At 43.5% G+C, this 15,658-nt stretch overlaps 1 protein-coding gene across 1 annotated transcript in view; it reads left to right on the forward strand.

Annotated features, from left to right (window-relative positions):
• Window positions 1-15,658, forward strand: part of drosha (drosha ribonuclease III) — a 143,841-nt gene that overhangs the window by 80,033 nt on the left and 48,150 nt on the right. The window contains exon 23 of the mRNA XM_017414122.3: window positions 5,274-5,344. Coding sequence (XP_017269611.1) covers window positions 5,274-5,344 — 71 coding nt within the window. The remainder of the gene's footprint in view (window positions 1-5,273; window positions 5,345-15,658) is intronic.

The following is a 15,658-nucleotide window of genomic DNA, read 5'->3' on the forward strand; positions in this document are numbered from 1 at the left end:
GTTTGCTACTTTTAGCACCGTTAGCTTCCCGCCATTCTTTGTAAACTTCTGGGTGGTGGTTTTTCAAATGGCATATCAAATTGGTAGTGTTGAACGACTTAACGCGACATCCTCCTCGCATTACCTCGGCTTTGCAAGCATTGCACACTGCTTTCCGTGTGTCTTCTCTTGATACCGTGAAAAATGACCAGACCGCTGACATCGCCCTCTGCTTGTTATTCCTCCTCCTTCTTCTTCGGTTGCTTGTTATTCCTGGCTGCGCAGCTTCGCTATCACTGTCACGTGATCATACAGCTACTGCTCCCCCTCCCCTCCCGAAACAGAAACACAAATGGCAACAGGCAGTAAATTAACATCGGACATCAATATCGTCCCACTTTTACTTATCTGACCGATACAGATATGCTAAAAAATGACCAACATCGGCCGATACCGATGTTAATGCCGATATATCGTGCATCCCTAGCGGAAACAATGAGACGTCGCTGATTGGACGATGGCGACGTTTGGCTTTTGAACCGGATATTTTGCGATTAGTCCCGAGCATATCCATTGTCACCTCGTATGTATGTCTTGACTCAAAATATTCTTGGATAGCAGCAGCTACAGCTACGTTTGGGTCACTGGTAACATTTCAAAACGGCACGACAGGCAGAATAACTTCCGTCGTCCAATCAGCGATGTCCCACGTTTCCCATTGGTACCTACCTCTTCCGGTAGGGTAATGTAGAAGATTTTTGGAATTTGTCGTTGTGTTTAGCGGTTGGCTGATGCGCTTTGCTCTTCAGGGCCGCCGTAGATATGTGTCGAAACAACAAATTTAAAAGATAATTTTAGAAAAACTGTTTCATGTGGATAAGGTTCTAATTCCCACTGGCAACAGCACGCCTTTGGTGTGGAGGTTTTTACTGACTGAAGAAAAGTCAGTTAGTTGTAATATCTAAGGTGTTTAAAAACAAAGACGGGACAGCACAAGAGGTGTAAGACGACAGTAAAAGACAGCTGAAATGTCTGCAAAGTTATCTCTTAAACTGATGACATATTCAGTAGGTGCCTTTTTATGTTTCGAGGTGCACAAAAACAGAACATTATCATTCTATAACTTGGTTTAAAGAATAGAAATCGGCCTACGTGGTCCAAAGAAATTAGTTGCTAACAGCAAAAACAGAAATGTTGAATGGCACTTGGAGGGATTCTTTTTTTTTTTACTTGTCAAATGATGACAGTTTTCTAGCATAGCTGGCGTACTTGTTTAATTAAAAAAAAAAAAAAAAAAACGTCTCCTTGAAACGCTCAGAATTTTAAACAAACTGAACCGAAATTCGCGAGAAGGTATTCAGATGTCAGCTCGTAGTTAAAAGATGCCACATTCCCTTTCATTTATTTATTTATTTGCTCATTTCAATGAATTTATCCTCACTTCGCTTCCACTGAAACTGACTTTTCCAACCCGGCAAATAAAACTAGATGCTTATTTTAGTCCGAAAGCTTTTATTAATAAAAAGCTGGGGGTTTTTTTTTAATTTTTTTTTATTAATCTCTCTAAAGCTGTTTTTATTTGAGGACTTGGAAAGGGAGTTTTTTTTCCAAAAAGCTAATTCCGTCTGTCAGGACATATTTTATCCATACATAGCCTGAAAGTTTGTCCATTTGGACGATTAAAGACACGACTACTCAACATTCAGCAGGTGGAGTGAAAGTTACCCCTTACTGGTGCGGATTCGAAGCAAGTATATTTCAGTTGCAGCTTCCTTTTTTGACACCATTGGCAGGAACCTCAACTTTTTGCTCTCAATCTGCCATAGTTGTGAGACTACAGAGCGATTTGGCCTGGGCACGATGTTACTGCGAGATGAGCTGCGGAGAGATCTATAATTACCAGTTGAGTTGGCTGCGTTTCTTCGTGTGTATTCAGGGCGTCAGCTGCAGTTTCGCAGGCTGATGGGGTGGACTGAGAAGCAGCACAGATCTCCATTTAATGATTGCAGTAACTTGTGTTTGATTGGATTGCTTTGGGCTGCACTTTTTTGCTCAGACAGCCTTCTTGTCAGGAGCTCTCGCTAGACTTCATCTCGGGTTTCTTCATCCGCGGGCCCCTTTGATTGACACCAAAGGTGTTGCTTTTAGATTTTTAATACCTTTCTCAAACCTCTGGAGGCTCGCTTGGTTTTTTTCTCCCCGCTCGCCTCCACATTCCGCTCGGAACAAGTTTTGAAAATCTAATAAGAGAGACTCTGAATTTTAACAACTCCCGTTGATGAACTCACCAAATTTGCCTTGTCATCGAAACACGGGGAGAACTCGCTCCCCCCCCCCGCTTCCTCCCCAGCCTCCGAGAGATCACACATGTCGCCGCTTTCCGAGTGCAAAGAAATTCCGAAGTTGGTCGTGCGCGGGAGGTTTTAATCCTCCCACAGCTGGTCTCCAGAGGGAACATCTGCTGAGGTCCACGTTATGGAGAGGGCCACAAATCTCCGAGCTGTTGCTGAGTGGGAAGCACGCTGCGAAGAGCCGCTCCCGTCTCTTCAGCCTCTTGTGGTCGGCCTCAGCCAGACGTTTTTGCCCCCCCACTTGTCAAGACAGCTTCTGATACACATCTGCAAAGGCTTTAGTGGCTTTCAGTGTTTGTGAAGCCAAAGATGCATAGCTATTGGCTTACTGGCTTGTTATTTTAGGCATAAGCACAGCAGGAAATAGCTTTTTTTGGCTAAAAGTCACCCTGACCTCCCACAGTTTCCAAGCTTCATTCATTATTTTACCCCTTAGCTGTATTTTATCACCTATTGTTTAAGGGGAGAAAGTCAGGCGATAAGGATTTTGCCTGTGTCTGTCTATCTGTTAGCTAAATATCCAGACCCTCCAGGATTTCGCGATGTTGCGATCGCAACCATTAACGCAAAATCAAGCTAACCCCCGAAATTGCAACTTTTTGTAACTTTGCCCAAAACACCGCAACTTTCCCGCAATGTTAACCCAATATTTATTGTTTCTAAAGTGATTCTCCACCGTTTCTGCGGTCTAGTGTCTTCTTTGTGGGTTTGTGTAGCGTGGAAAACAAAATAACCCCAAATAAGTCACGAAGAAGACACGTGACGTCACTTCCTGTTAACATCAGAATGCCGGGAGCGTGCAGGAGCAGCGACCGAAGCCAAAATGTGCGCTAATGCTTCACATTTGCACAGAAAGATTTCAGCAAAGGACCGCGCAAACCAGTTTCCTCCCCAGCTGCAGGAGAGTGGGGGGGAAGCTGTTTTGCACGTCCTGCAGTGTAATCATGGAACATAAACGCATCGACAAACACTTTGTGTCTGCAGAACATGTGAGGAGAGCTGCAGACAAGGGACAATCCAGAAATGGTCATGAATGTCAGTTTAGAAGCTGTCAAAGTTCTCAAATAAAGCACCTTTTGAGAATGTCAATGTTTGTTGGTAATTATCTTACAAAACTAGGAAGTATTTTTGGTTTATATATTAAAATTTATGGTTTTTTATTGATTTTAGTAAAAAAAATCACAACTTTTAGGAAAATGCCCCGCAAAATCAGGCTTTTTAGCTCGCAACAATCACACAAAATGCCCGCGAAATCCTGGAGGGATTGATTATCTCATGAACATGAAAGTACATCTGCTGATGTCAACCCATATCAAGACTGTTGTCGCAGCTAATCGACTCGATCTCTGTCACTTTTACAGACGCCGAGCTGAAATTCGAAGTAGCCGTAGCCGAGAGGCCTTCGTAACACACAGCCTGAGCGGGCCGTCTCAATAATATATTGTCGTTTTCGAGGTTTGGCCAAAAACGACAACAACCGTGTCGTTTTCCTCAACGTAGGACGCTGACGGTCGGCAACTCTGGCCCCAAAGGTGCCGGGCGGCAATAACAAGGTCACCGAAGTCACGGAGAAGTGCGCGAACGTTGCAGAGACTTAATCAAATTTCACGAGCGCCGCAGCGTCAGCTGTGAGCCGTTTACCCATTCGGTTTGGAAAGAAAAGGACACGGGAGGCAGACGGAGTGGGAGTGCGTTTGTGTTTGTGTTTGCCTTTGTGTCAGGTAGTTTGTTTGTGTTTCTTTATGGTCATGGTTATGTAGGCTGCATTTTCACCCTTCCTGTCTGTGTGTGTGTGTGTGGGGGGGTAAATAGCCTGTTAGCCATCTGAAAGCAGTTTCCCCTCCTCAGATGATGAATCCCTCATATGTTTTTGATGTCGGCCATGAAAGCAGTTTGTGCATTTAGACTGGCGACGGCACCGCGCCCCATTTCCACCGGCTCATTTATGCTCATAATAAAAACCAGCGCGCAATTGTATACCCAATTTGCCAGGTGGTTATTGCTTTCTAAATTGAATGAGCCACCCTAAGTGTGATGGTTTAGAAGTTGTGTGCGGCTTTAAGGCACCATGATAGTTCCACTGATTTGGAGCAGAAAAACAGAAGAAGAGCCAAGCAACAAAAGGCACAAAGGAGAGTCGGCTCGTGAAAAGCGTCAGAATGAGCTTAAGAGGCGGCACATTATTTCCACACAGAAAGAAAATTTAGGAGGCTTGTTCGGATGTCTTCCTCCGCCCCTGTTTCTTTTGTGCGCATGTGTTGGCGTAAGCACGTTCCGTATAAAACGGGGCTCCCTTTCACCTTTCAATTCAAGTCGACTCCGGCGAACATCTGCACAGATCGGTCATGTCCGAACGCGTGGGTGAGCAGCAGAGAGGACGTTATACTCGCGTCCACAAATGCTGCTCGGTGGTTTCCGCGTGCGCTTTCCTCCCAGCCTCCTTATTGCTTCAGCCCAGGATGTCGGCTCGGCGCACACCTCTTAATTCAGGCGTCAGGTCCGTGTGACCTCAGCCACTTCCATCTCGTTGTAGTGATGCAAACACCACCTCCACCTCCTCCTCCTCCTCCTCCTCCTTTTGCACTCCGATAAGAGGGAGGTGGATCTGCGCGGGACCCCTGAGGTCATTTCACCGTCAAAAAGCAATAAAAATGCACTCCTACTTTTAATAAAGCAATTATAACTCATTGCCGAATTCAATTAATTTTAAGTTTTCCATTAAGAGAAGTCAGAAATTGCCTCAAAAATTGTATTTTTTAAATTTTTTTATTACACAAGTAATGCAGTGTTGGAATGTTATATTTTCTAATTAAAGCTGCTTTCTTTGTGTTTTAACATATTGTGGCTGATATCCTTTGTATTTTTCAGTAGGTGCATTACACTTAATGCGTATAAATCGCAGCGGCGCTTTTGTCTTCATCCGATTTCTTTTATTTCTCGCAGGAGCTGTGTATTTAGAAGGAGGCTTGGAGGAGGCTCGGCAACTCTTTGGTAGACTTCTTTTCAACGGTGGGGTAAGTTTTAACGATAATGACTAAGAAGGAAACAAAACAACTGCTTTTAATTTATTCTTTTTTTTTGTTTGTTTGTTTGTTTGTTTTAACCGAGCCAGGCTAGTCCCAGGCACAGAAATAAAAATAGAAGGATGAAAATGTGTTTTCTCCATTTAAAAAACCTTTTTCTAGCACAGATTTGCAAAGGATTTTTATTTATTTTTTTTGTTAGAGAACAAGGACGAGAGCATGAAGGCCAGATCTGGCCCTTGGTAACATTTTATCTGCCCCCCCACCCCGGATTACATTTAAATTTTATTAGATCTGGCCCTCCCGTCTGTGACAAACTAAGTCTCAAAAAAAAAAAACTTATCAACAAAGATCAAATCACACAGCTACTAATATTAACTTATGCCCCTTTTACACGGGCTCTAAAGATCCTAACTCCACTCTACTCGGCTTGCTTTGCGCGCCTTTCCATCGGCATTTTATTTGAGGCCCGCCCTGCTTCTTTGGTCCCTGCTTCGGAGTAGGGCCAGCCGGGCCGGCCCTGTTTCGTGGGCGGCGCAAGCTTTGCTCCTGTTCCCTCATTGGTCGTGGGTGTGACCAGATGCAAGCATAAAGAGCGAACGGTAGGAATATAAACAACAGCGTTAGCTTACCCTGCAACGTTTCTGCCATCTTTCAGCCGCCTGAAGGCGCTGTAAAGCCTGAAATCTCCCGCGGATAACAGCTGTCCTACTCTTCTCGCGGTATCCAGAGCATTTCTTCCACTGCGCCTCACTTTCTGAAGTCTCAGGAGAATCCCCATAAGTTTAAAAAACAGCAACAACACAGGGCCAAAGTTGTCCATAGGGCTTCCGTTGTTTACGCAACTGGCGCCAAGTTTTCGTGTTGAAGTAAACTCGCTGTTACTCTGATGCACTTTAACTCAAAGTCGGATACCTGATATCGTTTCTTGGCTGAAAGTTTATCAACGAGAATTTGATCAGTGCCATTTGAAGCTCTCTGTGGGCCTTTTCATGTCAAAAATCAACGATTACTGAGAAATTAAAACTTCATTTTCTTGGCTTCAAAGTCAGTGTCACCAGAAGACTTTAGTAAAAAAAAAACAACTCAGTTTTCTAAGCAAAAAGAGAAGCAACAGTTACTCAGTTTGTCACAGACTGGAGGGCCGGATCTGATCAAATTTAAATGTTATCTTGGGGGCCAGATAAAGGGTTGCCAAGGGCCGGATCTGGCCCGCGGGCCATGATAGGGACACGTGACGCACAGTGGCTGGGAATGTATCAGTCCGCCGGGGGTTTAGCGAACTCGTAGACTGACCACACACTGATGAGGCAGAGCTCAGCGGCCTCAGGACACCGACTTCTGCGTATTAAGACGAAAAAATGACGACAGACTACAAAAAGAGAAGTTTAATATCAGCTAATGTAACGTTCTGTCACACCAGTAAAACATTTTTAAAAAGAGTTGTTTTATAAGCCGGAAAACCAACTTGGCCTGTCGTTAGCCTAGCCTGGACGAAGACGTTTGTCCTTTTCTTCAATGCTTTATGACTGATGTCAGGGCTGATAAGGTATTAACTATTAATAACTACTAAATAAAGTCCCAGCTGCCACTTTAACAGCTCATATAATCGAGACTTGAAGAAATGTAAACGAAAATGTAGTAGTTAAGCTATAGTCTGTCCTATAAATGAAACAGAGAGAGAAATCTCAGTTACCTGGTGATGTGTTGGAGAAAAATGTGAAAGCTTTTTATTTAAGCATTTTTATTTTTTTTTTAAATTAACAGAATCAAATTTTACAGTTGACCAGATTTTTAAAAAGTGCTTTTAATTATAGCTCCTGCAGTGGGAGATTGTTCAAAATTACAGCCGGCAAACCGGAAATTGGAGTTAAAAACTACAATCAGCGCTACACCCGAGAATAAAAATGACACTGAACGATACAAGCCGTTCGAACGTGCATTTCACAGTACGTCGATGGGTTTTTGCAGACTTTAGGTGGTCCCCGATCAGCCGTCTTACGAACGGCGTCGTCGTTTTCGGGAGCCGTCGATCGCGGAAGTTAGAGTCCCTGAATCGGGTCTCTAACAGAACGAAGTCTGTTTGCGGGAACGACGCGCAGATTACAAAACTCGGGGCACAGATTTCCTCTGAGCTCTCTTTTTATTTCCTCAGCTGGCACGAGCCGAGCTCTGCAGGTTCCTACCGTATGCCTGGTTGTAGTTTAATACACCCGATGCGTGTATTTCTTTTTTTTTTTCCCAGTCACGGAGGTGGATCTGCAAACACTCTAAATGAGATTTCCTCATTCCGGTCCGTGGAAGACGCCACCGTCTCTTTTATTCGCTCAAACCCACGCGCTGTATGTTTTGGCGCAGCGCCGCGCGTTACACGACGCCGAGGTCCCGCCAGCTTTCGAGCCCGAGATCTCCCTAAGTCCCGCTGTATTCTTCCAGCCTTTTTGACTAGACGCACAAAGACGGAACAATTATAGAGCGAAACAAAGATCCGGATGAAAACCTGAGCATGTTTAGGGAAACAACAACAACCAAAACAAAAAAATGGAGGTGTGGAACATGGCGCTTCCCCACTCTTGAGCGGGACACCTGCTATTGTTTGCATGTGCATGTGTGGATGGAATCAGCAGGCATGAATAATGGATGAATGGATCAGTATTTGCATTTATCTTGGCCAAGAATGTTATGAATCAATTAAACGACTCGCGAGCTTTGTCTAGTATGTACCAGCAGGGAGGGTTCTAATTGGCCGTTGAGATGGTTTGCTTGGGATTCAGTTTGCGACTCCCACGTGATATTTTTCCAACCGGCAGGAAGCTATCGAACACATTTGGACAGAATCGGCAACGTCGAGACATCAAAAGGCTTCTGGAGGGAATCTGAAAAAACGTGTGAACCCAACAGAACAGAGGAAGGTTACTATTAAACATATTCATCATTTGACAGAGGTATTCTGATGCCTATCCCGAACAGTACATTATTCTCCTCACGGTTCAAGATCATTATTAAGCTTTAAACTGTAGCGTTTGCTTTTCGTGCATTTGTGCTCGACCGAAGCTTTCGACCAATCCCTACCGAGCTGCCAGGCGAATGAATGTGTTGGGAGAGGTGTCGCTGCATGAAAAAGCCCAAAGACCTTCTGCTTCTCTTTTACCCTCCCATCCCGTGGCCATGGAAGGTGACAAGAAAAGCTCTCGGGCGCTGTTGCGATGTAAAGGCGAATTCCCTTGAACGGATGTTTTCAGGGCTGCCTAACCTGCCAAAATTTCCTATTGGGTAAAAGAAAAAAGAAAAAAATCATCTTCCTAGTGTATTAAAAGTAGGCAGAGATGGAGTACGGTGTGTTGATGACAGAGTTAAACAAATATTACATGCAAGTATAAGCATATTTTTTTTAATTTAACAAAAAAAAGTCTCAACAGTTTTGCCACAGAAGGAGATTTTCGCGGCGGGAAATCAGTGGGACATTTGTTTTATCACTAAGGGAGGCAGCAGCTGAGAAAAAAACTTCCAGATGGGCCATCCGCTCCAACATAAGAACACAACGCGAGCAGACAATGAGTTTACCGCCGCACGAAGAACTCAGATCGCGATCGGGGCTTAGAGGACGATTTATAAGGGTTATCACAGATGTCTAACTTTATCACAAGAGCTGAGATAATTAAGAAGTATGGGCATTTCAGAATTCGGGCTGGAGTGTCTTAAAAATCTATCAATATCAGTGTGCGCAATATCAGTAAGACAGAAGGATTTTTTTAAAAATTGCAAACACAAACTGAATGCCAACACTACAAATTTGGCAACTAGGTGGACCCAGACTCCTCTAAATGGCCACATCTGGCTCCAAGAACATGTGGCTTTATTACAACTGATATCCTCATTAAATTATCTGACCTCTGCTGGCAAAAAGAGTCCGAATGAGCACAGGTTGCAGTGCCAAAAAGTGTGAAAATGGAGGTTTTTGGCCGTATTTGACCTCACCGTCACTTAACTAAAATAGCGTAAAGTCTACCTTTTTAAATCAAAGTTTTCCAACGGTTGTGTCTTTACAAAATAATCCTTTTAATTCCAACCTTTATAAATTCCCTTAAAATGAACTATTTTTTAATTCTTTGGCTGACTGCCGTAGGGCCGGGAAATCCCTTTTTGTAATGTTTGGCGTCTTTGTGGTGCTTTTTGAGAAAACAATGATTCAGTATTGAAAAAAACTTCTTCATTTTGCCAACAGAAGACAAAAAATGGCAACTTAAAGATTTGTTATTAACATTGGACAGTTGCAAAATGGTTTTACAAACTTGGATCTCCTGAAAGAGAGCAGCACCTCTACGATTTATACGTATCATCTCTCCATTTTGGACCCGATAACATGACGTCACGCACACACAAAAAGCCGTCTTCTTCGCAAAGAAGTACGTATTTGTCACATTGGTAGATTTTCTGACTCCAAGCAAGGTCTCTCTGGATCAGAACAGAACGTTAAACTAACCATAAAATTGATTCAGTTTTCATTTACAATTATTCAGGCCCCTCCGCTATAAAAATACACCTATTGCTTCAGTTGTGGCCAAAATCTGACGAGTTTTTTACTCGCTGAGCCACCACCAATTTAATTTTTATTCAGTGAATGCACCATTGTGATGTGTTTAAGTCCAGTTTACTCTTTTAAACCTGCAAACTGCAACCAGGAGGCAAACGTAAATGGAGTTTTAACAGTTCCTTACCAAAATTACATAGAACGCTGGTTCACTTTACATTGAGAAAATGTAAAGGCTCTTTTACTGAAACCGCTTATTATAAATTGTGCGGCCACATTTTCAATTCAACCAGACAAAAAAAAAAACAAAACCCTGTATATTATTAATTATAGTTCCTGAAGAAAAATCAGAATCAGCAGGGAGGAGCATTACAAAGTACAGAAAACTGTGATAGCTGCTTCCGTGGCTCGCAAACTTCCCACTCTGAAAAATGTCAGACCTTAACTGAGACGTTATAGCATCGTTTTGAAGACCGATAAAGTCCAAACATGTCTAAGAGAAGATCCTAAAATGAACCTGGCCTTTATTGAGATTATGTGCAGTAAGGGTGCATTCACACCAGTCCTGTTCAGTCCGCTTTAATCGAACTCTAGTTCGTTTGCCTAGAACGTCCGTTTCGTTCGGGGAGGTGTGAACAATCGAACTCTGATGCGGAACAAAAAAAAGAACTCTGGTCCGCCTAAAATCCTCGGTCTCGGTTAAGTTGAAATGAACTCTGGCGCGGTTCGAACGCATATGTGAACGCAAGCGGACCGGAGACTGCTCCAAAAGCAGGAAGCGGACTACAGCACAGGGCCTTCTATCACTAGCAGGAGAAATGGCTCGTGGTTTGTTCGGCACGTGTACCACAGGCGAGGGGAGGGACAGGTCGCCCAAAGGGTTTGGATGGATTGATTCATCGCAGTGTGAATGAGAACTGCAGCAGCTGAAAATGTTGACATTTTGATCCCCAGTCGAAGCGAGTCCACCGGACTATCAGGTGGGAATACAGCCTAAGAGAACAGGAACAAATCCTGACTTCTAATGAGGACCTTTTTTCTAAAAATCAGCGGTTGGGAACAAAATCGAATGTATGTATCGGGTATTTAAAACCCTTGTAAAACCTGCTACTTTAAAGATGAATGCAAGGCTTTTTTTAAAAAGTAGTAGCAGGTGAATTGCAGGAGAAGGTACAATTTCTATCGCCTCGCAGGCCTAAAACCGGTGAGTCACGATTTGTTTGCGCGTGACACAAGTCCTGACGAGAAGTTTTCTTTTTTTTTTTTTTTTTTTTCAATTCAATTTTCCGACATTCAGACGGAGGATTGAAATAGGACGGCTTGTCCCCCCCCCCGCTGAATCCTCCTGATGGCTGCTCTGTCATACAAAGCTGAGAGGCGACAGATGGACAAAGACCAGAAAGCCAAACACCAGCCGCGTGGAATGATGGGTACGGGGGTGGGGAATTGTGCGGCAGGCCAGAGACGGACAGGCAGAGTGTGAGATCTGCACAGCCACTCAGATCCTTTTGTACTTCGAGTTTAACTTGTCAGAGTGGGTCTTTACACAGCACATTACTAAACTAATGAGTCGCGGTGCAAAACTGAAGCACTTTACATTTTCATCTAGAACACTTAAACTTTTTTCATTTCTTTTGTGCTGCTCGAGCAATTTTCTTTTTCTCCCCATCTTTTTTTTTTCTCTTTACACACACATTTTATATATATATATATATATATATATATATATATATATCCTATTCTGAACATTGGAGAAAGGCATAACTCCCAGAGATCTTTAACTGCAGACATCTTATCAAAACAAAGATCACTTTGTTTCACCACCTGTGCTACACGGGAGAAATTTGTCTCGGTTCGTGCACACATGATTCATAAGCAACACAAACTGGTCAAGGGTAAACTATATACATATAATCAAGAGCTTATAAAAGAGCAGTGTTTTCTGTGGAGGGCTTCGTAAGGGTTTTGGTCAGTACTTTGGTAGTAGTCGTCATTTTACCTGCAGCACACAGCAGTCAGAGGAATCTAAATTTGTAGAATCTGAGAGAAGTTCTCGTCACTGCTCAGAGCAGAACAAATTCGGTAGCAAAATTCCTCCATTTACAGTGGTAAAATGCTCATTTTCTTTGAATTTTAATCAGACGTTACGTTAAGTCATTTTACAATCCTGTCTTTTTTTGTATTTTCTAAACCGAACAAGGTCTGCGTTGCGAAATGGGATTGCGCAAATGGTGGCTGCTCAGTGTGTCCTGCTAATCAGTTAGCCTTTATATTGCTGAGCTAATCCCGAAACACCTGTAGACACTAAAATGAGTGAATATGAAATCAATGTTTTTTTTCTGAATATATTTGAGCATATATGAGCCGGAATAGAGAGTAAAAACTTTTAGTTTAAAGGAACAGCTGTTGATCAGTGGCAGAATGTCTTAGCAGCCACATTAATTGGCCCAGTGGGTAGGGGTGGCCGTCCCCCTATCATAAGGTTAGGTGTTCAATCCCCAGTCCCTGCAGTGTGGCAAGACACTGTACCCTCGCTGCCCGCTATCCTTATCGGTGTACGAGTGATATGTATATTGTCTTAAAAAAGTATAAATGACAACGTGTATGAATGGGTGAATAAGAAACTCTTTGTGGAACCTGGATGGGTTAAAAAGGCCCAATACAAGTTGTTGAACATTTACCGTTCCAATAGTTACAACTAGAAAAAATCCTGGAGAATTTTTAAAGGGGCCTGCCACTTGTTGCAAGATTTTTTCTTTTCTGTCTTGATGGTGTCCTTGAAATCAATAGGCATCACCCTTGACCCATAAGATGTCTTAACTATTCAGTATGACGTTCCAACGACACCCTGTTTACAATTTTGAGCTTGGACAAGCAATTGTCCATAGCCAAATTAGCGTTTTTTTCGTGATTTTTGAATCGGGCGGACGTAAAACACTAATCGGTCGTAGAGGACTGTCCAATGATTATTTTGTGAGCTTTTCAGTACCTTCCATTGAGTGGTTTATGAGATATTTCACAGAACGGGAAGTTTTGGCAGGATTTCAAGCATTTCCCCTTCATTTTCAATGAGGAGTATTTTGGGGGTTGTTTTGGGTGAATTGCATCACCACTATAACCCGAAAAAACAGTTAATAGGCTAATCAGGATAAAAGTTGCAGTGTATTCATCGAATGGTAAGATAATTTCTTTTAACTAAATGTTTTTATTGTGGTTTTGAAGGCTTTGAGGTAGTTGGTGTAGAGAGCTAAAGCCTACAAACAGGATTTGGTACTTGGCTTGTCTAAATTTGCGTTTCCCAGTCCTGTTCGTCCGGCCCCGCATATTATCGGCGTTTTGCTCCCTTCAACACACCTGGTTTAAACCAGTGGGTCATTAACAGGCGTACGCGGAACTCGATGCCAAGCTGTTGAGGTAATTAAATCCTTTGAATCAGCTGCACAGGACAGTGCGGGTCGTGAAACACTGGTCTAAACGCTGTAGCGTGACATAATGACGGAAATCTCGACAGCTCTAAATGTAAAAAAACAAAACAAAACCCTCCTTAACACCGATTTCAATTTTCACCTCAAGACCTACTCAGACAGCGTTCCCTGTTTTTGTTTTCCCTAATTCCTCTACTTTTCCCTAATTAGCATGGCATTCAAAACTATTTCCGTCCCGGTGTTTTTTTTCCTCTCAACACATCACCTTTACTGGCACCGGTTTCCAAACAGCAGGGCTTTTGCCTCAGATGGAATCTAGCTTCATTGCACACAGAAGCCTGGAGGAGACAATAGATGCTAATTTGCTAATGACATTACTGCGGAGGTTATTAAAGCGTCAGCAGAGAGGCAGGAGGCACCTTCTTCAGGGGAAGCTGCTCGATTGCTTCCAACCTGGAGTCAACAGCAGTGCAATATCGCAGCGTAGAGACGTTAACGCCACTGTTCCGTCCTGAGGGAAGTGCCTCTTTTAGGAGCAGTCGCAATAATGATCTCTCTAGTTGCCCATGGCTAATCTGTTGGATTTTATTAACACCACACAGACATACATGCTAAAAACATCAACAAAGGTTGCTGTGACAACTACGACGGTCACCATGGTGCTGAGATAATGACTTTTGGTAACATGGCACCGCAGCCTTACCTTTGTCACTTCTGGGCTCAACAAATAAAAAGGGTTTCCGAGCAGAGATGGCAGAGTTTGGAATTTTTTAACCATCTTTTTTATTTATTTATTTATTTTTTTAAATCAAAATTGAATGGATTAACAAAACAATAAGCAGATTGAATACGCTTCATTCAACTGTTCGCTCCGTCACCTTGAACCCCTCCGATACCCCAGTGGTCCATTTCTACGCTTTGTCCTGCAACAGCTGCGACGAATATTTTCATCCTGCAAATGGCAACATACATTCAGCCTTTTTTTTTTTTGCCTCCTCGTCCTTGGTTGCTAATAGCTTGGAGAATGATTAAATTTTGCTCCGCAACCAATTTCCCATTTACGTTCACAGTAACTGAAAGAGGCTTTCTCTCTTCTGTATACTTTTTTTTGCTACTCTTCCACCACCCTCCCAACACAAGCTTTCGTCAAATTTGGAACATCTCCTTGTCTGTTTTGCTGATAGAAGGCTCTTTGTCCTGCTTTTATGTTGACATTGATCAGCAGTGCCATCTTCTATCGATCCTTCCACTACAATACCACGTTTGATGGATTGATTGGCATGCCTGCGGCAAGAGACCAATTTGTCAGGGAGCACTGAACCTTGTCAAAGAAGACGACCAATATGCCCCGATCGCGGATGGCCTACATTCCCAGGGGTTGTTTGGTGGACAGGGCATAGTGCTGTTGCCTATTCACGGTCGGCTTGCGAGGCTCGAGCGTGTGCGAAAGTGAGCGTGCGCCTCGATTCCCTCCTGAATAGAGCAAGTCTGATGAAAGCCCTTAAAACGCAGCTCACAGGTGATTTCGCCGAGCCGCCTTTCATTTTGCTTTTAATTTAAGTTTTAATTCTAGGTAGGCAGTTGACAGTCAGATAAACACATTTGGGGTCTTTTTTTTCTTTTCCCCCCTCTATTTGTACCACCAGTTATATCTTCCAAATGGCTCTGATTCAGCTGCTGCACATGATGATTTGTGCCCCCAGTAATTATACCTTCCTTGTGCTGGGAGAGAGAGGGAGAGAAAGAGAGTAGGGAGGGAGTGGGGGGGACCTGTTGTTATTCTGAAATCTCCACTCGATGCTGGCTTAATTATCGTCTGCCTTGTCTTTGGAATGGCTGTAATTGAAACATTAGCTGTTCGGGTCTATATACAGCATGTGGGTGGCTCGTTTTGCACCCTATGGCTAGGTTTAAACCGCGATCGCAAGCCGGCGCTACTTTTACACGCGTCGCCTAGTTTTTCGTCTTTCCCCTCTCCCTTCGTGTCGCCTCATCGCGGCCTTTCCGTCCTCCGCCCGTGTTTGTGCACACGTCGCTGGAGATGCGTTGCATCTCAAATTGCAACGGCGCTGTGATAACATGAGATCCATTAGCGGCCGCTATTGACCGCCTTTAAGTGATCTCCACAGCCGGCAACTCCCGGCATTCACAAGCGAAGCTGTGTACTTTCCAGCTCCAGTCCCAGGCTTAGCTACAAGCAACCAAAAGGAAGCGTTTACTCAAATGTATTGACCGCTTTCATGAATTTTTCATCGGCTGCTCAAGGCAATGGGCTGCCAACTTGGTGGGTTGAGAAAACGAGGCTCCCATTCGATGCCGCTGACCACACACACCCCCACCCCCCCACCC

This window comes from Kryptolebias marmoratus, linkage group LG21 (genome assembly GCF_001649575.2).
Source record: "Kryptolebias marmoratus isolate JLee-2015 linkage group LG21, ASM164957v2, whole genome shotgun sequence".
Lineage (NCBI taxonomy): Eukaryota > Metazoa > Chordata > Actinopteri > Cyprinodontiformes > Rivulidae > Kryptolebias > Kryptolebias marmoratus.